At 40.0% G+C, this 25,839-nt stretch overlaps 2 protein-coding genes across 2 annotated transcripts; both read left to right on the plus strand.

Moving 5' to 3' along the window:
- Positions 1 to 430: 430 nt before the first annotated feature.
- Positions 431 to 6,850, plus strand: lrit3a (info leucine-rich repeat, immunoglobulin-like and transmembrane domains 3a; the record flags this gene model as incomplete). Its single annotated transcript, XM_084550512.1, has 4 exons — positions 431 to 546; positions 1,645 to 2,111; positions 4,856 to 5,161; positions 5,329 to 6,850. 4 exons carry the CDS (start codon positions 431 to 433, stop codon positions 6,351 to 6,353), a joined length of 1,914 nt encoding a protein of 637 aa, XP_084406638.1. The 3' UTR covers positions 6,354 to 6,850.
- Positions 6,851 to 9,512: 2,662 nt separating this feature from the next.
- egf (epidermal growth factor) lies at positions 9,513 to 25,618 on the plus strand. Its single transcript, XM_084549796.1, has 23 exons — positions 9,513 to 9,970; positions 12,362 to 12,561; positions 12,722 to 12,903; positions 13,507 to 13,734; positions 14,141 to 14,343; positions 14,460 to 14,573; positions 14,809 to 14,931; positions 16,757 to 16,879; positions 17,756 to 17,881; positions 18,019 to 18,155; positions 18,411 to 18,563; positions 18,776 to 18,876; positions 19,280 to 19,503; positions 19,866 to 20,033; positions 20,268 to 20,417; positions 20,503 to 20,631; positions 20,731 to 20,847; positions 21,094 to 21,216; positions 22,350 to 22,515; positions 22,878 to 23,042; positions 24,655 to 24,757; positions 24,975 to 25,071; positions 25,189 to 25,618. The coding sequence occupies exons 1-23, from the start codon at positions 9,844 to 9,846 to the stop codon at positions 25,380 to 25,382; spliced, it is 3,453 nt and encodes a 1,150-aa protein (XP_084405922.1). The 5' UTR covers positions 9,513 to 9,843; the 3' UTR covers positions 25,383 to 25,618.
- The last annotated feature ends 221 nt before the right edge of the window (positions 25,619 to 25,839 follow it).

The following is a 25,839-nucleotide window of genomic DNA, read 5'->3' on the forward strand; positions in this document are numbered from 1 at the left end:
TATATAGGCGACAACATTAACGTTTAAAAAAACAAAAGGAGCAAAATTTAAACAGCCAGTGGCCAAGTTGCTAACTGAATGGATTAAGGGAAGGCATAGCTCGTCACGTGAAAGAAACCCCTCCAGAATTAGCTCAATGGCGCCATCTTGAAAAGACTGATCGTGCCACACTGGCCGGGCTTGCGTGACCCTTTCAAGAAAATCCCTCACTAATTCCCCCACCCCTCCCCCACCCAGCCAATCTGACAGGTCACCTGTACTGTAATTAGATCCTCAGCCTGTGTACCGTTGGCGCTTATGGAAAGCTCTTTTCATTATTTTCCATTTGTTTTTTTGGGAAGAACAAATCCTCAGGCTCCCAATGAATCCTGATGTCTTTTTTCCTGATATCTCCTCGACGTGAGCATTTTGGGTGCATTTGGGTGACATCATGCGTCGACTTCTCTGTCTGCATGTATTCCTATGCTGCCTGAGTATGGCTCGTCCCTTCTGTCCATCCCAGTGTACCTGTGTTTTCCATGGACGTACCGAAGGAGCTGGAACCAGGTAAACTGAACTTGAATTGTGCTCAGTCAAACTGCAATTGGTATATTTTATAAATTTTGAAGATGAACATCAATTTCACAACATTTTTAATAATTTACGTAATTAGGTCACCTATGCTATAGTGTCACTTGGGTAAAAACACAAAAAGCAAAAACACAATCCTACCACCTTGATGTGGTCTTAGGCTTGGGATTCTTTTTAGAGACTTCAGGGAGACTCAGGACACGTTTGAAGTAACATAAAATGCTAAGTGCTCAAACCACATGTGTGTCATCTGTGTTATATCCACAGAAAGTAAACAGTACGGACTTATCCAGAAGTCACCGCAATGCAGATTGTACATGGTGTACTGACTTGTGTCGACATAATATATGTTCCCTGACAAGGCACCAATCCATTTAACCCTGACAAAGACCTAATGAGTCCAATTAGCACTGAACACTATTGTGTGATGCATCTAAAGACAAAGGAAAGTCAGATGTACTTCAATATATGCCTGTTATAAATTTAGGAAAAGGTAACAGGGAGATGGCAGTTGTACTACTGAAAAGGGCATAAAATAAGTATGCAGGTTCACATTTTGGCACAGAAATTAAATATTAGTTGTCTATGAAAATTACTTTTTACACCACTAAATCCCAAGAGTCTGAACCCCCCAGAGCAGGCATAAAGGAGGCTACAACAGACAAAAAAGGAAAAAGAAAAAAAGAGCTAAAGGTGTTCTTGCTTTGTAATAATGCTATGCTAATAATTATAAAATAATTATTTTGTACAAACTGCATGTGCATGATTTCAGTTATTCCACCTTATGTAGTCTATAATCACTAATGATTATGTTGATTAGCTCTGACCTTGTCATCTGGGAAGTGTCCTTTAGGTGGACTACAGTCATGTCAGAAAATTCAGCCCATATGATGGACAGTCTGACTAGATGGACCAGTGTTTGATTGGATGAACATTGAATGGATGGATTCTACAGTTCAATGATCAATAATCATTACTTCATTAATATGTGAAAGGATACATCTGGTTGTTCCAGGGTACCCTTTGTAAAACAGTTACATAAAAACCTATAACTTATTTATTTATGATTTTCAGATCTGTGCTCTGCAATGACCAGGACATGTCTGATATCCCTGTCAATGTTCCAGTGGATACAGTCAAACTTCGTATAGAGAAAACCGCAGTGCGGCGAATCCCGACAGAAGCTTTTTACTACCTAGTGGACCTACGATACCTTTGGATTACCTACAACTCCATAACTTCAGTGGATACTGGAAGTTTCTACAATCTAAAAGTGCTTCATGAGCTGAGGCTGGATGGAAATTTGATCTCCATGTTCCCTTGGGAGTCTCTGAAAGAGATGCCGAGGCTGAGGACACTGGATCTCCACAATAACAGAATTAATGTTGTTCCCAACGAGGCGATCCCCTACCTCCTCAACATTACCTACTTGGATCTATCCAGCAACAAATTAACCACCCTGCCCTCTGATCTCATGGATATATGGCCACCTTTTAATGGAGTACTTGTCTCTTCTAATGCTTCCCAGAAAGTTGTGTTAGGTAAGGAGAAAATGTTCCATCTGGCTCGATTTTACAGGATATTAAGGCCAAGGAAGGACACATTTAGGGTTGTTTGTAATTACCTCAGGAACATCATTTCATCACCTATTAATCTAGCCAGACCGGTAATTCTGATTTAGCAGTAGTAACTGCCAGGAGACTGGTAAATTAGCTTATTCTAAGTAGTGTCAGAGCTCACACTTAATTTATATTACTAATTGCTAAAGTTCTGATTAACTGTAGAATAACTGACACAGTACATCATGACCCCAAATTCCTTAGATCAGGGGTCTTCAACGTTTTCCAGGCCAAGTACCCCCACACTGATGGAGAGACGGAGCGGGGACCCCCTACTTATGTATATGTGTATTTAAAGACACAAATTTACGGGAAGATGAATTTTGGCGACCCCCCTGCAGTACCTCTGTGGACCCCCTAGGGGTCGCGGACCCCCTGTTGAAGACCTCTGCCTTAGATAATATGCAACAGTGAAGTTATACAGTTAACATATATTTATATATATTTAAAACAAAAGCTGACGACTGACTAAAATGACCACATCTTGAGGATGCAAGACGATATGCTTTGACCTAACCCTAACTCATTTCTACTAATAATGATTAGGGCTTCCTCTTTATCCCTGAACTAATGTGATGATTGTACATAAACAAGAATAACCAACCAGACACCAGTTTAAGTGCACAATATAAAGTACTGACCAGCTTATACTCACGTGTCTTGATCGAGGATAGGTTATTTGGCTTGTAACTCAAAGGACATAGCGTTTTGGCATGAGAACAAGGACTGTGGGTAATTGGCACAAGGTATTTTGGCGATTGCCGCCATAAGGCAGTCTGTAGCAGTTCAAACAGTCACCAGAGGTAAAGACAAAAAAAGGAAGAAAATGGTAGCATCCAAAAGCCAAAAAAATATTGTCAGTAATTATAGGAAGTAAATGCACAAACTGTACCTATCTCCTGCTTAATACTATATTTCTTATACTCTAATCTATGACACTACCTTAAAATACAGGAATCTAAAGCTGGTAAACTTGGAGTGAGGTCATGACATTTGCAGGGGGCTGTCTGACTGTCATTAGCATGGCTGCTATTGTTTAGGGTGGGTTTAAACCCATGTTGGGTCAAAGTTCAGGGTCGTGATCAATCAAACTGCCACTATTGTGTTCTCAGAAGCTTTGGTCTAAACTCTGCTTCAATCTGAACTGCGGGAGAAAAACCTTTTAGTATCTGACATTTAACTTGGACCTACTGCAGACCTGATGTCCTTGACAGTTCCTTGACATCACAAGAACTCTTGCAGACACGTAAAGCAATGAAATGGTCAAGATCAATTTGACTGTGAATGATTCATTAAAACAGAAAGCTACAGATACAGTTTCTCACTTGGGGGGGATTCATTGCTGGATGGTGAGAATTGTACAACATCATGAGGTATGTAATGAACCACTCATAATTGCCAGTTGTACAACAATCTGGAAACCTCTGCACCATTGGACATATTGGCAAACAAGCGTTACACAGACTGCATGTGACTGCATGTATGCAGTGGGATGATTTGTTCTCCTAGTGCATACTGGCTGGTCATCAGACACTACTAGTATGCAACTGAAAGTTGACCACTGGCTTTGTTAAACTAAACCTGAACACAGTGTACAAGGTTTAATTGAGCTCTTGCAAGTTTTAAGCTCTACTGGACCCATTGTAAACAGCAAATAGGTCAAATGTCAGTCATATGCTAAGTGACAGAGTTTGACATTTTAGTCACCTGTAAATGTAATCACATCTTTTGAATACCTTTTTCTTTTTTCAAATTGAGTCTATTTTGAAACACACATGAATGAATTCATGCTTACTGCATCTGTGTTGCAGCTCGGACTGCTGGAGGGATATTATTAATAGGCTATATAAGGGCAAGCTAGCTTATCCATGCGGTGTGCTCTGGTGTACCTGAAGGAGAAACAGGATTAGGTGGCAGGAAAAAAACAAAAAACAGCCTGCGCACAAACAGACACATTCTATGGCCCATCCTACATGTGATGTGCTATCTGTCATAACCAAATCATGAACAAATACAGAAATTACAAAAGTAAACATTGTGGTTGGGGCTAATAAAAATACAGAACATTAAATGCAACTTTATTTTCAGTTTCTAATAACATTTGCAAATATGTAGTATTGTTTTAAACTTGACACATGGATTACAAAGTGTTACGATGTTAATGGTCTATTGGTGTTTATACTAACAACAAAGCTAATGGAAAAAGAACGCCACCACAATTTGGAGGAAGCTCAGAGGCAGCTTAGGTACTTTGCCAGTGTTAAGACAAACTAATCGGGTTAAGGGGCTTTAGTGTTCACTGGTACATGTGGTCACCTATTATGTGCACCAGGTATTTACAGCAAATTGTATGACAAACTCCATAACTGCTTAATGACACGCCCCCTTCCTTAGCTCTTGAATTCTATTATCATGCCTACAAAATAGAAAGGGGAAAATTAAAAGAAATGTAAGCTCAAGGGTGGTTCATAAATAGCAGCCAACTTCTGCTAGAACTATATTTGTCATTTTGCAAATTTCCTATTCACTTCTTAAAACATCATCTCAATATGTCCTCTGATTAACAAAAATACTTTATCGCAACATAACCTTTAAGAGCATGGTGTTTGGCACAGCAACTGTCTGAAACAACAATTAATAACTGTAATCCATCTTTGCATCTTCAGGCCTCCAAGACAACCCCTGGTTCTGTGACTGTAAAATCTCCAAGCTGATTGAGATTTCCAAAATGGTTAACACACCAGTGATTTTGATGGATCTATTCCTGACCTGTGCTGCACCTGAGAACCTGGCAGGTGTCCTTTTTCAGCGTGCTGAACTAGACAACTGTGTAAAACCAACAGTGATGACATCTGCAACCAAGATCACGTCTCCTTTGGGCAGTAATGTTCTCCTGCGCTGTGACACCACCGGGTTTCCAACACCAAGTCTATACTGGGCTAAGTCAGATGGCTCACCAGTCAACAACACAGGTATAACAGGATGAATTATAGTAAGCAAAATCAATGGTGTTTCTTGTTTAGTAACCTTGCCACTATTTACATGTTTTATTATTATTATTTAGATTGAGAAATAAACATCACAGATGCGGTAACAGTGCTACAAAGACCTAATCCATATTATGTTCTTCATTATATAGTCCAGGAGTCACCTGGAGACGGCATCCGGTGGTCCATCATGAGCTTGCATGGGATATTGTACAAAGATGCTGGGAACTACAGCTGCAAAGCCAAGAATGTTGCTGGCAGTGCAGAAGCCACCATTTCTGTCTCGATTGCGGGTACCATCAGCACCACCATCCCTCCACTAAGGACTGGCATCGGAACTGGACCAACCAGCCGAGGCACAACATTTATTCCCCCAACAGATGTTACCGAATCACCCTCAATCATGACCACACTCCTTCCAAGAACTTCAACACCACCCGCTAGGAAGCCAAAAACTACCCCCAGCAGTGGTTTACAGAAAGGCACTTTTAAGCAAGCAAAAAATCAGCAGGGAGGTAATGGCAGAAAACTTGCAGCAGATGAAAAGAGCAAGAAAAGTGATCCGTCCAAGTCTGTAAAAGACCTTAAGATTGTAGAGGAAACAGTTGACAGTGCAGTGTTGCTCTGGGCAGCAGATGGGTTACCAAATGATGCCCCACTTACAGTTGTATATTCACCCTATGGTGAGGATGATGCTAAGAGAACACTGGAGACAAATGCTGGCAGTGGAAAAGTGCTCCTAGATGGACTGTCATCTGGGATGAGGTACTCAGTTTGCCTCGTAGCGAAAGGTAGTGCTGCTGGAAAAGATCCTTGCATTGACTTCTACACACTGGACAACGTAGAGGATGGTGGGCAGAACCAGCTTCTCATGATCATAAGCGGCATCGCCTGTGCTTTGGTTTTGCCTCTCATTGCTCTGCTGCTGTACAAGATCCTCGCTCTCTACTGCAAGGGACACAACACTGGTGTAGATGAAGAGGAGCTGGAAAAAGAGAGCTATGTGAAGTTTGAGACCATTTCAATGAAACAAAGAACTTTGAACGCTCGCCCAACTGAGCTTTGGGCCAGGAGACCGACTCATGATTCAGAGCGAATGCTGCTATGTTCAAGGTCAAGCATCGACTCCCAGATGACCTATAAGAGTGACAGTTCCCGGTCTGAATATCTCTGCTGATGCAAGACTCCAAGGCCAGCGCCCACATTATATGAAATACTCTCTATATGCCTTTCATGACGCTGAACTATGAAATCATTTGTAAATCTTTATGAATGTCTATACATTTGTTTTCCTGATCTGAGGGCTGTAAAGAATGAATGTGCCGTACTGAATGGTGTAGCACATTTATTCTGCACTTTCCATCACCCATTCATTTATAAAGATTCATACAATGATTTAGAAATGTGCAGTTATGAAAACATTCCTTGGTTGTTGTTCAAAAGAACATGTGTTAAAAATCAAATCAGACTTTTTATCCATGTCCTTATGTTCTGGAGCCTTATATTTAAAGAAGGAAGGTAAATAGTTTTCACTACTCCACAGCACCTTTGTGGGACTTAATCATAAATGCTACCATACAAAGAGCCTGTCAGTTAAATGCGTATGGTGTCCGATGATATTTTTGATGCCAAAGTGTCAGATGTGAATATTGTGGTGGTGTCAGAGAAGAGCCATAATACTCCCCCATCACATTTCCAACATTATTGTTGCTTTAAAGCATCAAGCCGATCATTGCCTTACTGGACCATGAAGTACTGTCAATGTGTTTGATAGAATACGGTGTCACGTGATTAATATTGCCACTTTATGATTATATGTATATAATTGTCTATAAATGGAGTTGTGTTGCTCTTGTTTTTAATAAAGTGAACAAATGTTGACTTATATCCATTATGTATCACATTATGTTATTAAAGTATAGAAAGTGTACGGTGTCCATGTGCCCTGGGTAAGTCACTGAACCTAAAGTGGCTCCCAATGGCAGCGAGTACCTTGCACAGCAGCTCCAGCACCACTGGAGTGTCAAGGTTTGTTGGAATGATAACTATTGTAAAGTGTTTTGAGAACCAAAACGTTAGTAAAGCCCAGGTCTAAGTTCAAAGCATTTGCTAATCAAATACAGTTACTTTACATTGTGCACTTTTAGTGCAAACAAAAAAGTATTCAGGTTGAAAACCACATAATAAATTTCACTTCCATCTTGAGCATCAATAAATCCTACTTTTCATACTTTTTTCTAAGTTGGTATCACTTTTGTGACAATCTCAGAATTTTCCATTAACAACCGATTGTATGTTCTTCAAGGTTTAACATCAAAAACCAAATCTCAAGACTTATAATGTACTCTCTATTGTACACACTTATGTATGTAAAGCACATGGAGCACAGTCTACCTATGTTCATGTGTGTGATGTTGTTGCTTGTACATTTCATACAGAAACACTAAGAGAGGCGAACCTGCATATTATATTAAGAACAACCCTTGCAGATGTATAAAAATAGACTTAGCAACTGCATTTAGAAATGTGAGTATAAAAATATCACATGTGCTCACTCGGGTATGAACAAGAGCAGGCCTGCTCATCCAGAAAATCAATAGGTCACAGTTGTCGTGCTCTCTGAAGACATAGCAGTAAACCCAGATAAAAAGATGGCTGGACCTGGAAAACGGTTTGTATGGATGTCTATGTGCCACCAGCTGTATGACCTGCAGCACCAAGTGACGTGTAATGCCAGCTGTGCTGTTATCATAGCAACAGACAGACTGTTTTAATAAACAGACTGGATGGATGGTAGACAGGGACGGCCTAAGGTGTTGACGAATGACTATTGATAGCTAGTGTGATAGACAACTCTCAGTGGCCCAAGAAGACTTAGGAAGACACAATAAAGATAAATCCACTAAGGAAGACTTCTCTCATTCTGCTAGTCTCCACTGATAAATCCAGATATAGCAGCAGGAAGTGAGATACAGTTATTCATTTATGTAGAGGCTTGACAGTTGCATCATGATTAGCGCCTTTGTAGCAGTCTAGTGGGAACTGGCCGCACGAAAACAGTAGCAGAATAACGCAATCTCAACATATACATATGGTACCAGAAGCTTCCCGATTTCCGATCTGGAGACCGTGTGAATGGGCTTTGGTTGCATACAGGTAAAACAATCTGGGAGGAAAGAAAAACTCCCTCAACTCCGGCTCCATTCTTGCGCCTCAAGTTGCTAGTTGGACTGTAAAAACTGACCAGCACATGGAACATGGTGTCTTGAACAAGTTATTTGTTATTGTTATCCAGATATCAACTAGTTACACTTGAAGCCACAAAACATTGACAGTCATCAGACAAATGTTCACAGACTGATCACAAGGCTAGATGAAAATATCTCCTCACATTTGGAGTATTGAATGTTGTAATTCTGTAGATGTTCTTCAGTATCAAAAGAACTGGAAGTATATGTCTTACAAACGTAAAGAAGCACAATGTGCTGGCTATATCCTAGATACACACTCTTCCTGATGATTCAAACCCATGTGGGACTGTCATCCAAACGCTAGTCACCTAAAGTGTAATTATAGACATTTTTATTGTTATCTGACATGGATGAAATCGTGGGAAGGTCAGTGCCCTTCAGACTGCAGCATTAGTCTGGAGACAAGGCGACTTTCTCACCAATGTAAATCTCCTGCAGAGTTACTGGTGACGTTGTTCCTGACAATATCCTAGTCATGAAGGGTATGAATAGAGGTTGTGGTTCCTGGCCTTTGTTAGTTGTTCTCCTCCCTAAAAAGAGGACAAACAGTTTAGGGATAATCTGCTTCACTTCTCCATCGTTCTTTATAAATTACTCATTCTACCAATTCTCTCTGGGAGCCACATGAACTTCAGCAGGAGACACTCTGACACACTGACTTCTCATTTACGCGCATCGAACACAAACAGTGTGTCTATTGTGTGTGTAGCATGAGTGAATTACATTTTTACTGTAAGCATGCTGTAAGCAAAACACACCAAGGGTCCATTTTATTCTTGAGTGAATGATTATTGCAGGAACCATGCCATGCCTTCTTTCCATGCCATGTCCATGTCCCTGTCTCTTTCTCTCTCTCTCTCTCCCAGACACGAAAACTCTGTCTCAAACACGCACATCCATCCACATTCACAAAGGACAGAGGTCAGGGGGCGGGGACTAAGGTTATGTTGTTATTATGTGGGACCTTTTGTCAGGCCAGCCTAATTTCTTGCATATTCCACATTCTGCTTGAGAAACTGACTGCAGCTTCAGGACGATCTTGCTCCAGTGCCGGACTAGCATGTGCAAAATTTACCACGGGGGTGTCAGGAATTTCAATCTTTGCTTCCAAAACAGGCTGGCAGCCTGGGGGCCCAAAGTGGGGATTTCTTTTTTTGGGTTTAACACTGCTCTGATGGTATTACCCTCCTTATTCAAGAGTCCTATATCTTTTCAGTAGGGCTTGCATCTCCTTTTAGCAGGACATCTTCTGGTATGTGAAGCTCCACAGTGTCTCTGGGCTTAAGCCTTGGACAAGGATGCAAGGAGTCCATAAGCAAACGCTGTTTCATTTTGGGGATTTTTTGGGTGCCAGCGGTGATACTGGGAATGCCTGAGCAAAAGTGAAAAAGTACAGGAGAGACGAAAGGCAGGATTATGTTGGCTGCAACAATCACAACAGCACTTATCTATTTTATTGTGCAAAGCGTTGGAGCCTTGGCACTCGGCACAACATGTTGGGATGAGCGTCTATCTCGAGCAGGGAGAAACAGCAGCTGTTTGGGTGAGTGTGACACCTCTCCAGTTTAAAGTACTGACAGAAATGATACTGTGGGGACTGCAGACTGCTAGATATTCCATTGTATGAGTGGTATTGTTGTTCTTAAACCATGTTTGTCACCAAGTCTATACAATTTCTCGTTCGTTTACTAGAGACCAGTATGGCAGATCTTCTGGGTGTAGTTAGAACTTCTCATGAAACTGTAAAATCAAAGAGCCAGAAAAAAGAACCACTTTCATAAAGCACCAAAACACACACGGCTTTATATTTTGATGTAGTCAAATTGAAATTACTATACTAAACAGTAATCATGGTATCTTGTCCTACAGCATTACTTCAACAAACCGTACAATTCCTATTACTTAGTCCTCTATCTACATGGATATAGAACAACTATGAACTACAAACACAACTACTGCTACATCATGGTTTTCATGGTTTTCTGAGCCTCACTAAAATAAAACTAAGACAATACAAGCCACTGTCCCAAAGGTAAACTTGTGTGGGTGTATCTCAGTTGGAACCCAAGTTTTTTGTGGGATGCCACGGGGATGACACTTTAAGCTAACAGACGGTGATGTCTAAACAGTTAACTTATCTCAACAAGATGTAATTTTTTTTATGATGAATTGCTATAATCTGACATGTTTCCAAAACTGAGAAAGTCTTGTCTCTATTCTGTGGCATGTGAGGTCAAAGGCACTTCATGGTCAGGCACAGAAATTTACCCTCTAAGTTGGTCCCCCACTTTGGCTGAGAGGATACAAATGAATACAGCAATGAGGACTTTAATGTGAAAGGCAGGGACCAGGAAACCCATGGGGATGTTTTCAATCTTACAGTGTACTGCTCCTAATGAAAATGTATCTATTGTTAATGTCAAAGCAACATCGCAATTAGGCCTATTGTCAATAGGTTGCCCATACCTCAAAGGTTGTGCACAATTTTGTAATTTAAGGTTAATATGCAGAATGTCTCATAACTGATTTTGTCCATTTTTAATAGAAAATAGAGCCAGATAAATGTGAATGTCTATCTTTGTCTATCTCAGTGATCACATGATCAATACAATAATTCAACATATTGATGCAACAAGACTGAGATAATGCATTTCTGTTCAGCAAAAGCCAAACACAACCAAATACATCATCTGAAATGGTGTCTCAAACTGTCCCAACAGAATTGGCAAATCAGTTTCCATATTGATTGTCTACTCAAGAATTAATTGTACAGATCCAAGAGCTGCACAGTAGCATCCCAATAACCGAGCTGAATCAAGATTCGCCACTTGACCATGCAGTGAACTTGTCAATCTGTGATTCATCAGGATGCATCCTAGCAACTCGATACAAATGGGCATCTTGGAGATCTCAGCCCAGACATTTCATTATGTTGTTTGTCTAGCGTTGCTCATTGTTTTCGTCATTCCCCAGTGTTAAGAGTAGTGTCTATGGCTGCACATGACAGTATTATTACCATTTCAGACTGGAGGACTTTCTGTCAATGGCATCTTGGAAAGCAAACACAGATTTCTTTTCACCTCATGGACCAGTTTGTCTAAGATTGACAGGATCTAAAGAAAACTACATCTACTCTATCAATAACTGTAACCAACCAACAGCAGACTTGTTGGAATGGATGGCTCCCTTTACAAATGTAGAAACTGTCACATTGCTGCTGCACAAAAATATTTTGCAGAATCTAGGAATAACGCTGAGACCATAAAGAAATAACATGCTAAGCCCTTTCACTTTATTCATTGCAGAGAGTAGTTAATGTCAAACGATAGCCCTGGAAGCTATCTGTTGCTAAGAGATGAGATTTTGCCCAGAAGAACTTCCCCCCAATATAGACACAAATAGGCTGTTTAATAAGATAATTTGACACATTTAAAAGGGGCAAGGTCAGCTATTGAAATGCTAAATGCTGCCATAGTTACCTACCTGTCCTTAGGATCTATTCAGTCAAACTGACAGAAAGCACATAGAACAGGAGTTTGAATTTCCATCAATAACAAGCCCCTACGAACTTCTGTCTTCACACTAATACAGAACGCAAAAACATTTGAAATTAACAAAAAAAATAATAAATAAATCCTCCTGATTTTATTAATATAAATGAAAGTAATCTTGCAAACAAACTCCAACAAACCCTGGTATAATGCATCTGAAGACGGTGTTGAACAGTGGTTCATTCCTTTGTTAGTTATAGCCATTTAAATTCAAATGTGGTTCGTTTTGTAACAATTTGCTATGAATTAAAAACCTTAAATGTTCACCATTTTTATCACTTCTCTAAATGCACTGCCTGAGAATAATGACTCTGGACTGTCCTGCCCTATATGTTGTAGACCTTTAAGAATAAAATTTGTGTCCAACGTTTGATTTTATTAAGCTTCTCAGCCATTCCTGATATTCGGCCATGGTAAATCTATTCATCGGATGGGCCTCGATGGCAAGAACCACAGAAGGCTCGTGGCTGGTGTGGGAAGTTCTATCCTGCTCGACTATCATTTCAGAGAGGAGAGCATTTACTGGGCTGACAAACACACTGGGGTCATCTACAAAGCATCGGTGAAAGGAGCACTCAGACAGGTGACTATGTAACTGCCCTATTGAGAACTCGGCAGATATAAATGGATATCAGGTCGGTGTATGAAAGGTTTTTATTCAATGGATTTAAATAGAGCAGTTTATGTGATGAATGGGTCTGGGTCTTTTGGTGCTCTTAATACAATGACTGCTTGTTTTACAGAAACTGTACTCATTTGACAAACACATCTCGGGACTTGCAGTGGACTGGATTTGGAACAGTGTATATTGGACAAGTGAAGAAAAAGGGCAAATAAAGAGAATGGATATAAATGGGGAAAATGAGAGGACTCTTTTAAGACACTTGACTCATCCAAGTTCTATAACTGTGGACCCCGCAAACAGGTAATCTATTCTGGTTTTTGTTTTTTTTAAGTAATACATATGTCATGATTATATGTTTTTTTGATAATCCTGCATTTAAAAAACAAGGATGAAAGAATATTATATGAACAAAATTAAAGATGTACGAGAGAAAAGCAAATATTCATTTTTCACTTTTGTGCGCCTTTGTTTGTGTATAACTAATGTATAAATGTGTTACCGCATTTCTTAAAATATGGCAGGCACATAGTTGTATCTGACTCCCACATGCCACTTATTGCCCAGCACTTTACTACCCTTTGGTCCAGTTAATAAGCAATGGTGAATAATTACATTTTATAATATTTATCCATGATTTAAAAAATTGCCTAGAGCTTGTTTTAAATTACTTTTTTAAACTGTACTTATTATATTTCTCTTGGGCTTCAATTCAATTGGGCTTCAATTTATTAACCATTACAAGAATATGACTTTAAGGCATAAACATTACGAGTCTTCTGATATCAGGGACGTGTTAGCATTTAATGGCTCTATTTTATAATGAACATACAAACCTAACATCAGCAAAACATTGGGAGGACTTCATTGCAAAACCCCTTCTCACTTCGAACAAATATTCTGCAGGTTTTTGTTTTGGCTGTCGGGTGGGATGACTCCAAGTATCCAACGGTCCGATCTAACAGGCCGGATGAAAATTACACTAATTGCAACAGGAGAACAACTCAGAGCCTTGTCGATTGACAGAGAGGGCAAAAGGCTGTTCTGGGTTCAGTTTGGTCTGCAAGGAGCAAGTGCCATTGCCTCTTGTGATTACAGCGGGAACGTCCTGCACATCATGGATCAGCCACTTTGGTGAGGATGCTGGTGTATTAGTTACACACCCTTTAAGTTTTGCGACTGAATCTATGTACACTACCGTAACAATATTTGTTTGCACACCAAATGTTGAACTATTCAGCATCATGATAATAAATTGGTTCAGAATTCAAAAAGTTGATTCCTGAAAGCTTGTTACAACTGTTTACTTGCACTTCAGTTGTGCATTGTGCACCCTCCTCTTGTCAACCATTGGTACAATTGTCCTCCTCAAAAATAGTAGGAATAAAGGCTTTTTTGCAAGATAGCACAAGGTTCTAAATATCCTTAATGGAACCAGAGGTAAATTGAATGAAAGAGTCTATAAGTGTCAAAGATTCCAACATTAACAAATTGTTATTACTTCTATTACACTTGAATTATCTTTGTCTTTGTTCGTCAGGTCTCAGTCACTTGGAATATCACTTTTCCTTGAGCACATATACTACACTGATGCTACATCTCGGGCTATAAAACAAATAAATAAGTACACTGGTGGAGAGCCAGTGGATGTTAACATAAAACAAATGGCAAAACCTCCTGTTGACATCAAGGTGGTACACCCGCTCAACCAGCCAATGGCAGACTCGCTATCACCATTTCCAGGTTACAACTGAAACTTAATTTAACATTTAAATTCCTCTTCCACGTAACTTAAGTGTGTTTACATTGTAGATAAGATTTTGTGACCATCTTTTAACAACATATTTCCTTTCACACAGGTTGTGATGAACAGAGTGGCAGCTGTGTTAACGTGTGCTCCAGTCTAGCAGAGACAGGGCTCTGTCAATGCAGTGAAGGCTTCAAACTAAATAGGCAAGGAACCCATTGTGAAGGTTGGTATCTATGAGATAAAAACAACAAATTCAAATAAATATGTCATTGCAAGAAAGCATCTTTAGTTTGGTGAACGTACAACTAAGGAACAACAAAGAAAAGAAAAAGTCTGTGCTGTTTCACTGAATGGAAAATTTACAATAACATAAATAAAGTAAGGCAAGGCATTTAAATAAAAGCATCTACTTGAAAAATAAATAGGTTATATAATGTATTCGCCTGTGCGTGTCGCAGATGTGAATGAATGCGCCCACTGGAACCATGGCTGCTCTCTTGGTTGTGAAAACATCCCAGGCTCCTATTTCTGTACCTGCCCTAAAGGATACACCCTCCTACCAGACAGAAAGACATGCCAAGGTACAGTAAAAACATCATTTTGTAATTATTATGTGTTGTTATTCTATTCAGGACATTATTAGGAGAATGAATATCGTGTGAAACACACAAAAAAACAAAGTCATAAAGCAAAAAAAAATCAAGTTAGTTAACACTACTTGCTAACTAAAAACTAGAAATTTCCTTTATGTAGTACTCAGTGTGATGGCATGTGATGTTTTTGCCGCACGTTCATTGGTCTATAACACAAGTTTTAACCTAAAATGTATACATAACAAATGTAGCTCTGGCTGCAGATTAGATGCTCTCTGTGCTCTTTGCTATGAAAGGTGGCATTTGTTCACCAGACACTACTCTGACCCTATAAAGCGGCTGGGTCACAGGCAGGTCAGGACAGACTAGACATATGTCAGCTGCCAATTGTGTGTTAGGTTACTTGAGTCACTCTGTCACACTCCTAAAGCTCTAACATTTCTGGGACTGGGACGCCATGGATGGTAGAAGGAAGGATGGATATCAAATTAAAGTAAAAACGACTTACCAATTACTAACCATTTCTTGTTAATTAATACCGAAATGTATTGATGTACCCGATTCTAACCATATGTACTAACTGTATTTGTCTTAACCAATTTATTGGTTCCCTAGTAAACAGTAAAGCACTATCCCAGAACAATATATGCAAGCATTGTTATTATTTAACTAATCCAGGTACTCCATAAAGCTTGTCTGCCTCTTCCACCTCTATTTCTGTCTGACACAATGCTCGTCTGTTGTCTGCCAATATAACAATAGATCTGTTTCTAGAGAACAGATGCTTAAGAAAATCTAATCATTTGGCACATACATATGCATTACAGCTGTGATGGAATGTAAACCAATTTATTTTGTGATTTTTTTTTTGCTGTTATTTTTTCCATTTTGTGTCTACACAGTGATTGAGCATATAACGTATTTAAACACACTACAAACACATCCTAACCTCCTCTCATCTTGTGACCATTTGGCCATGACAACAGGGTTCCTCGCAGACACAATGAGATTACGTGATGAGGTGACAATTGCAATAGGGAACATATCTGGTCAGCAGCTTTGTCCAGCTAAGCTGTTAAGCAGACAACCTTTGCAAAGGTGCGGCAGAAAACAACCGTGCAACCAAGCAGCAAGCCAGACAATGAAAATGACAACAGAGATTACATACATAGCTGCTTTTGTTTTGTTTTTGTAAAGAATAAAAAAAATAATAATGATGTAAAAAGCAGAATATACAGTTTATATTAATATATTTGCTCATTTAATCTTATATAATTATTTTTAAATTTCATTAATGTTCAAAATACGGTAGATTGTTGATGGCCAAATGAAAATGTGAAAGACCAGAGACATTATTTTACGTTTCACCAGTAGTAAGAAGTCAGAGCCACAGCAATAGATCCTGTAACTATTTCACATTCAACTAATATCTGCATGGACTGCCCATATGCAGGACATACCACACTCCTGTGAGCTAACATTACATCATGCTCACTGTGTGGGCCTTGACTACATTCTCATCACACTTTCAACTATTTTGATAGGATTAGGCCTGACTTCATAAAGGGATTTTACCGGAGCAGCGCCTAAGAAGCTTGTTGGTCCATCTGGCTCACCTACTACCTGCTGGGCCCAGAAATAACCTGGAAAAAGTCTTAAACATCCAGCACGTTGATTAACTTTTGTAGAATCTGATGCCCATTAACTTGCAATCATTTTTTAATTCAGTTTATGATATTTAATCAATTCCTGGTTATTAATGCAAAATTGCAAGCCCTTCAAGATATCTCTGATTTTTATATTTTATTTGCAGAGATCATACCATGTGAAGGAAATATGACAAAGTGTGGTCACGGGTGCCTGTTAACAGAAAATGGCGCTGTGTGTGTTTGCCTTGAGGGATCTATACTGCAGGAGGACGGACAAGCCTGTTCTGGTATGGAAGATATATCAGCATTCAACCCCATTTCCTGTATCTAAAATCTGCCTATAGTATTCAAAATTTAACCACGATATTCAGTAAAAATATATACTTCAACTCACAATACTACCATGTGCAAGTACAGAGCATGCACAACCATAAATACTGCCATATGTTCATCAGTAGGCCATGGGTTCAGTCAACACTGTGTTACCTTAAATGCTTTACGTGTTGTTTAGCTGCAATAATTTTTTTTTGTTTTTGATCATCTGAGCATGACAATTGAAAAAGTAGCTTCTATATTACTTCTAGCCAATGTTACATACATGCCTACAGTAAGTAAATAAGTAAGTTAGATCAAAGTGGTCAAAGTGAGGACAGATGGATTAAAACCCAGACGGAACAGCACCAACCAGGTGGCCTTTTCTATTATGGGACTGTTTCTGGCATTAGTTTGTCCATGAGGATTCAGGATTTAATGTGTTTTCGTAATTTTAATGCTGCAGAAATACAGTTATTTTGGGTTAAGATGGTAGAAGCCAATGATGCCTTTGTGGACATTTTACCAGAATAGATATATCACACATAAGGTTGTGTTCACTTGACGCCAGAGCAAATACTGTAAAAAAGACAGTGTCCTTTGCATTTGTCCTTATTTAATGATAAAACTCCAGTTTTAATGTGCCAGAAAAGCTACCTATAAGTACCAATTAAGTACCTTTAAGTACCAATAAAAAAAAGATGGGAAAATTTAATAAAATCAGGTTAGTATCACAATCATCACCTATTATCTAATCAGTGTGTCATCTAAACACATCAGGGCCTGAAAGTGGAGGCTTTCTGCAATGAACAGACACTCATCTGATCTAACATGGTATTGGGTGGTTACAGGCTGCTCGTCTCCAGATAGAGGGGGCTGCAGTCAGACCTGCACTCCTGTCACCCCTAGAAGGTGGCAGTGTGGCTGTCTGCCTGGCTACCAGCTCCACCAAGATGGCCATCGCTGCATTGCAACTGGTGAGTCATACGATGCAAAGCAGATGAGTCCACACAGATAAACACAATTCCTTTCAGTTGAAGTCTTGCTGTCTATCTTATGCTCCCAAATAAGACTGTTAGATACAAAGCAAATGTACTGTATTTTTATTCTGCAGGACCACCACCTTATCTGCTATTTGCAAATCTAGTAGATGTGAGAAGAATTAACCCTGACGGCACTGGGGATCGAACCTTGGTGGAGGAGCCCAGAGGAACAATTGTAGCTTTGGATTATGACCCCGTCCAGAACAATGTGAGAAAATATTTTTTGTTGCCATTTTGTTTTTGTAGGTGATGATTATCTTAAGTTCTCATGACTAGAATCGGGTTTTGGTGCAGACATGCAGTGACACCTAGTGGAGAGATCATGTAATTTGATGTCCTGCCCCTTTTTTCACCCCTCGCTTGTAGTTTTCGGTCCGTTTACCCATTGACCTCTATGTTTTACTGCTTATTTATTTTATTTAATACATGTATTTCTTTACATCTGTTTGGTATGCATGTGAAGGTGTACTTTGCCAGCACAAGCCAGAAAACAATTGAGCGAGTTGATCTGAACGGCGGGTCAAGAGACATCCTTATCTCAGATGGTTTGGACTCTCCAGAAGGCCTGGCAGTTGACTGGGTCCACCGCAAGATCTACTGGACAGATAAAAGGTCTGTGGAGTTCCTATAAAATAAATGTTCATTTGAAAGTTCAAAATTTTGTGCATCTCTCTTTTTTTTATGAAAACTGAAACAAATCAAGAAGTTTATTCAGCTAACTGTTAAGAGTCAATTTATTGAGATGGGTTTCTTAAATTAATAGTTAATATCAAATTATATTCTGTTTTACGTTAATGCGTATATGTATGTACTTTTTCTTTCAGCCAGTCAACTGTTGACTGTAGCACATTAGATGGTCTGCACAAAGAAAGCATCATCAGCACAGGGCTGGAAAAGCCAAGAGGAATTGCTGTTCATCCTCTGGTCAAGTGAGTATGGTCACACATTGATGCCCCCTATTCAAAATCCATAAATGTTTTAACCAGAAATCAACAAGAAAGTCAGTTTGATGAACTCTAATTACAAAAAAAACTGCTTTAAATTACAATTTATTACATTATTATTGCCTGTCTGTGAAAATTCTCAGTTCTCCAGGCCTTTATATTTAAAAAGCATAATACTTGACAAAAAACAAATGGACTTGTTTGAGCATTCGTGAACACATTTTGTAGATCAACAGTATACGTTCTGTTTCACATATATTGCATGATGGGAAATTTTGCTTTGGTAAAATAATGTGGAGAAAGAATAAAGAGAGACTGTACATGTCAAACCCTATCATTTTAGGGTATGGCTGACATAAAGTACATCTGTTTTACTTTACTTTTTGAGGAAGTTATTCTGGACCGATATAGGGGCCCAGCCTGTGGTGGAATGCGCCTCTTTGGAGGGGACGGACCGAGCTGTCATTGCTAGCACCCACCTTGTGTCACCCACCGGCCTGACCATCGATTTCACAGAGGATCGTCTGTTCTGGTGCGACCAGAGGAGGGGCCTGATAGAGACTGCTGGCCTGGATGGTTCAGATCGACGGGTCCTGTTAGAGAACCAAGTAGGTGAGGTTCGTGTGAAACTTAAACATGCAAACGCAGAGAGGTGGACCACATTGTAAAAAAATATATATATAACGGCTAATGCTAAATATTATTTTATAGCAAGAAAAATGAAATCGCAAGAGTGTAGCTGACTCAGTTGGCTGCATCTCATCGGTTACGTTGACCCAAGAATGACTTGGAATGATAAATGCTTTCTTCTTTCAGTGACCAGTTAATTTGTATTTCCACAGGCAGAATGTGTTCAAATCCCTTTTTATCCACCGGGCTCAGTGTCATTGCCTTCACAGCTGAACACAAGCTTCTCTCACCTGGAATTACTTTGTCCACTCAGGTCTTCCTGTCCTCTGCTCTGATTGCTCCAGGTCGACCTTTTGACCTTGCAGTATTTGAAGACAGGCTCTGGATTTCTGATCGGGAGCAGCAGCAGCTGAGGAGTGTACACAAGCGGACTGGGAAGAAACTGCAGCGGATTCATGGCAACATGGTCCAACCAGGCTCCATCGTAGTGGTTCATCCCCTCGCTAAACCAGGTACAGCAGGAAAAGAATGACTGTATTTATGTAGTGTATTTAATTTAACATTTCTACAGAACGTAGGAGGACAGTGTGCTACAGCTTGTTTGTTGTTATTAAATTGTTAATGCTAAATAATACAAATCCAAATGTACTCTTTTGTACTGTATATGCGGGCCAATAACAAGTGACCCACAGAAACCATTGACCCTTACTGGACTCCTTGTTATAACTCTGCACCCTCATCTATAGGGGCAGACGTTTGTCTTCACCTGAATGGAGGCTGTGCCCAGGTGTGTGAAAGTCAAGTGGGATTTGCCCACTGCTCCTGTCTATCACACTACATCCTGTCAGCTGATGGAAAAAGTTGTTTGCCCGTCGATGTTTCAAATGTAACAGCAGGTGATGTACCCTACTTCAGGTGCAGAAACGTCTATTAAACTAAGATAATGAATGCTAATGCTAACTTTCTGTAATAATTACACAGAATCTGGAAACAGCGATTTAACATCTCTCAAAAACAAAACATTTAATGATGACAACGTGTCATCAGAGGATGGTTTCCACTCAGATGCAGGCAGTGAGCCATCTGTCTTTACAGACAAGATGATTTCAGGTAACGCTGGTGCGTTTTTAAAGGTAAATTATTTGTAGGTCTTAACAATATCTCCCCCTAACTAAATGTTGTGTTTCCATATGCACCCTTCTCCGTCAGACCAGAATGAGTGTTACTCACTCCGCTGTGATGTGAATGCACAGTGCCTGCTGAATGCTGGCGACCCCAACTGTTTATGTCTAGAAGGTTTCACAGGTGATGGACAGCTTTGTGTGGGTGAGTATTCCTTCTACAGTACTACGGATGCGTTTTAGGGGGATGGCACACTGAAGTTAGCTTATAGGATTACATATAGGATAATAAGTAAGACAAACACTATTAAGAAATTGATTTAAAAAACAAAATATCAAAAGTCTATAGCAGAAAAGTGTTGGCCTTGTTTTACAGAAACATAGATACGAGTCTGTGAGTTCAGGAACATTTTAGGTCACCAATTGATTTTCTCTTCTCCTTTTGTTCTAGATATCGATGAGTGTAAACTGGGTCTGGACAATTGTGACAAACACGCAGAATGCCAAAACAGTGAGGGGAAATTTCTCTGCAAGTGCCAGGCTGGATACTACGGCAATGGGCACATATGTCAAGGTGTGTGTGCTGCAAAGATATTTTTATTATCAAGTTTCTCCCTTTTTAAGTGAAGACTTAAATCCAGTATGTTTCTCTATCCTGGGCGGCACATTGGCGAGGTGGTTAGCAGTGATGCCTCACAGCGAGAAGGTCTCGGGTTCGAATCCATGGGCCGACCTTTCTGTGTGGAGTTTGCATGTTCTCCCTGTGTCTGCGTGGGTTCTCTCCGGGTACTCCTGCTTCCTCCCACCATCCAAAGACATGCTCATTAGGTTCATTGGTGATTCTAAATTGGCCATAGGTGTGAGTGTGAATGGTTGTCTGTCTCTCTGTGTTAGCCCTGCCATAGGCTGGCGACCTGTCCAGGGTGTACCCCGCCTCTCGCCCGATGACAGCTGGGATAGGCTCCAGCAGACCCCGCGACCCTTAACAGGAATAAGTGGTTACAGAAGAAGAATGAATGAATGAATGTTTTTCTATCCTGGCTGACGTGAAATGCATATTCATTAGCTATGTTTACATGGACAATATTTCTTCAACCAGACTAAATGTTTACATTAAAGCTAAATAAAAGGATCTGATAAGATATATGGGTTTAAATGCCCCAAAACACAAATCTAATTATTACTTGTTTAGACATGTGCAAAGTGGTTCTGCCCACTGTGAGGCATTTAATCTGCTGGAAATATAGCAGAAGAAGCTTTTTTCCCCCAGACTTTATAAATTACACTGAATTCATTCAATAGAAAATGACCAAGACAGACAGCTTGCATTTGCTCATCTTTTGCTCATCTTTTGCTCATCTTTTGTTACTTCATGTCTCTGTCCTTACTCACAAACTCACATGGGGTAAACTGATGTTTACTCCACAAGGGGCAGAAAGAGCGGACTTACTTGACTCAACAGTAATATGTAAAAACATGATTAAGGTGGCTACATGATGCATTTTTGTTCTGACTGGGCTAATATTATTAGTGGGATGTGTCTGAATAGTCTGAATATGTAAATGTATGCAGTGTCTGTACTTCTCTTAATTGTGATATAAGATATTTCCTTGTTGTGCACAAGACACCTTAAAAAACATCCATATTTCAAATAGCAGTGTCATACTGTACATTTGTCTAATTCAATGCAATTTTATACTTCCTAAGAGTTGGAGACAACATCCCTGTGGGTGACGCCTGGTAGCCCCATCGATGTTACCACCCAGCACAACAACAGGAATGCAGTGCAGACCTGTCCCTCCACCCATGAGACCTACTGTCTGTACCAGGGCGTCTGCTTCTACTTTCCTGAAATGGAGTCATATGCCTGCAAGTAAATAAAGCCTGTGTCTGGGTCTAACTCTTGCATTTGACACTTGACCTCCACGATTAACAATTTACTGACATCTTGTGACCAGAGGACAGTTTGCAATGTTCAATTACAGTGCAGTTCAAACATTTTCAAACAGCATTACATTATAAACTGGAGCTCTCTGTCTCATGGTATTTATCTCAGCTCACAAGCAGCAGGTGTCACTATTGTTCCACTGTAAAAAAAATAAAAAATAATTAAAATCTTTACTTCCTGACACACTGGCTATGCAGAGTCAGAACTTCAGTCAAAGTTATGTTTCCTCTTACTTCATTCTGCACAGCAAATATGAAATACTGAAGTTTTTGTTTCATCTGTTGCAGCTGCGTATCAGGCTACATGGGGGAGCGCTGTCAGTTCAGTGACCTGGAGTGGTTGGAGCTTCAGCAGGCGGAAAAGGAGAAGAGGAGGAATGTGGTCATCGCGGCCTGCATGGTGGTTCTTGTGTCCCTGCTCTCCATCACTGCCTGTGTCACCTACTGTTATGGGTGAGGGAAGAGGATGAGAAGGAGATGGAGTGTTAAATGTGGGCAAATGCATATATAAAACCGATGACTAAGAGAAGAAAGAGATGCATAACAAACGAAGGAAACACTAACTACGAGAAAAGGGCTAGAAGGAAGAAAAAATAAAGGTAGAGAAACACTAAAGAGGTTAGACAGAAAAGTACCTTACTGTATGTTTGTCAGAAAAAAGGTAGCACCCAAAAGTAGCACCCACAAATGTTACCTTCCACTTACATTAGAAGACAATGGAAGTGGAAAGTGCAAAGGAATTTTTTCCATGCCAAGATTTCCTAAAATCATTGTTTATATTAGGTAAATTGGTTTATCGCCAAGAAATAGGCACCCAAATGCATTCTACTCATATGGATTGTATTAAAATGCCAAATGTGAGTCATTTTATGGACTTAACAGGGTTGCATTAGCTTTTCCACCTTAATAGCTGACAAAAATTATGTGAGGATTTCAGTTACACACCGATCAGGCATAATATTATGACCACTGACAGGATAAGTGAATAACACTGACCATCTTGTGACAATTCAGTGTCATAAACTGGACCTGGCATTCATGTGGATGTTACTTAGACGTGGTCATAATGTTACGCCTGATCTGTGTATAAAATAAGCGGTTTCTCAGCACAGGGAGCATAGAGCAGCACAGACTCACAGTCATGGAGGACCTGCTGCAGTAATGAATGAGCTGACAGCATTTAGCGGTGTCTATCAAACCCAGGCGTGTGCCCTGTGCCCTGAAATGTAGGAGTCTCAGCATGACAGCAGGGGGTCAGGGAGCAGATCGCACATGTGGAACAAATGACAGCATGCAACCCTGGTTAGCTGACTGAAGAGCATACGTAAACGACACACTACGCCGCCTCCTCCCCTTTATTTCCACCTCAGATGCCTCTAAATAGCTGATTTGTTTTAGGGTTGTTTCACTGGCTTACTGACAAGGCTCCTGGCATTCTCCACTCTTTTGACTCACAAAGAACACCCCTCCCCTCAGCCGGCTACAACGTAGCGTTTGCACTCCCGGTCCCCCCGTGGAAGTGGCACGCTTTCAATTACATGGTTGGTTTAGCTTGTTCTACAGCAATTACACCAAAAAATAGGTCATTTCTCAGCTACAAAATGGAGCCGGTGAGGTATGACCCCAGTGGAAGCGCTACATGGCCGCCAATAGCTCTGTCTCAAATTGCCTTCTGCACTTGGCTGCAAGTGCACTTGTGCAGGTTTGGACTTTGGTGGTTTAGTTTCAACTGCAGAATCAGGAATCATACAGTACACAGTGCTCATGCTCTGTATTTTTCAACACAAACGTATTAGGTTAAAGTACACGCACAGCCTCTGGACTAGTGCATCACTAAATCAAGATCTATTTAGTCAACAATTAGGATTAAGGGATCAGATACGCAAGAAGCTAACAAACTAATAAACTAAACATTTGTTGCACCTATGAGAACACTGAGTGCATACATTCTCATCTAACCTTATAAACGCAGTGATATTCCTAGACCTCTTAGAATTCATTTCTTTGAAAATAACCCTCCATGTCTTTTGTCAGTTAATCTAACTTGTGTGGATTTAAATTTAAGAACAAGAAGACTCTTCCACAAACAGCCCTCAGTGGACAATATGAGTGAGACCAGCGTGACAGATGAAAGCATGTCAGAGACCACTGCCACCAGCGTTCCTCGGGTAAGACCATTATCAACAAGGTCTGTCATTAACATATAGATACTTAAGAATTTAAGATTTCCAATGAACAGATAAATACCCAATGCACAGTCCTAGTTAACGTCTGTATTAGGCAGACTCAAAAATCTTCTTGGCTGTTCAAAGACACAACTTTACAGTTATAAAAGAAACTTAAAAACCTTCATGAAAACTCATCAACCTCTCAATGAACCTTCAGTTCTACATGGTGGTAGAAAATGGTGTGGAAGGAAAGGACATCCCTGCCATTGGCTGTCCAAGGAGAGCTGTCTGTCCATCCTGCTCTTCAGAAACAAGTACCTGAAACTTCAATCATTCCTTTCCTCTGCATCATCTAAAATAAATCTGTAACTATGTGTGAAAACCAGAAAACCTTTTTCTCATGAATCGCGTTTTTCTTTTTTCTTTGTCAGGTACCAATGCGTCGTCTGAAGAGTCAGGAACGATGTTCAGACACAACAGGGGCTATGAGTGCTCTATGATGTCAGCTGTCACCATGACGACAACCCCGTCCACTGTCCATCGCTCAAGTCCATCAATGTCTTGTGCGTCTTTCAAGCCAACACCAGGCGCCCAGAATCCCAACTCAGAGTCATCTCCTTCCTAGCTTAGTGGAGACATCAACACAGCTGTTGACTAGACAGAACTGTAACATCTGGATTCAAGCTCTTGTAGCTATCGGTTTCAGAGAAGTATATGATGATGTAACAACAGAACATTTATTTTGCAGCACACGCACTTGAATCTGAATATACCCTTTCTCTTTTTTTTATATAGAGCATTTTTTAGAGAATGTCATCTTCACCAATTACTGCACAAAAGCAGACGACAACATATGTAATATATACATGTATAGTAAATTCCTACAAACGTCCAGAGCAGATTTATAATACTTGTATAGTATTAAAGCATATGTATGCTCAAATACATGTATACACAGACAACTACTTCCTCTGCTTGCTTTAGTATTTAGCTGTTCATGAATGGGTGTCCATGACAATTAACAGCTAAATACGGTTTGTATTTAACATTTAATCAATTTGTCCTAAATTCCAGGCCCTTGA

Source organism: Chelon labrosus, assembly GCF_963514085.1.
Source record: "Chelon labrosus genome assembly, chromosome: 8".
Classification (NCBI taxonomy): Eukaryota; Metazoa; Chordata; class Actinopteri; order Mugiliformes; family Mugilidae; genus Chelon; species Chelon labrosus.

Coding starts and splice junctions, on each gene's coding strand:
- egf (XM_084549796.1), top strand. CDS start 9,844: ATGTTGGCTGCAACAATCACAACAGCACTTATCTATTTTATTGTGCAA. Junction 17,882..18,018: donor CCATCGCTGCATTGCAACTG/GTGAGTCATACG, acceptor TTTATTCTGCAG/GACCACCACCTTATCTGCTA. Junction 20,034..20,267: donor TCATCCCCTCGCTAAACCAG/GTACAGCAGGAA, acceptor CCTCATCTATAG/GGGCAGACGTTTGTCTTCAC.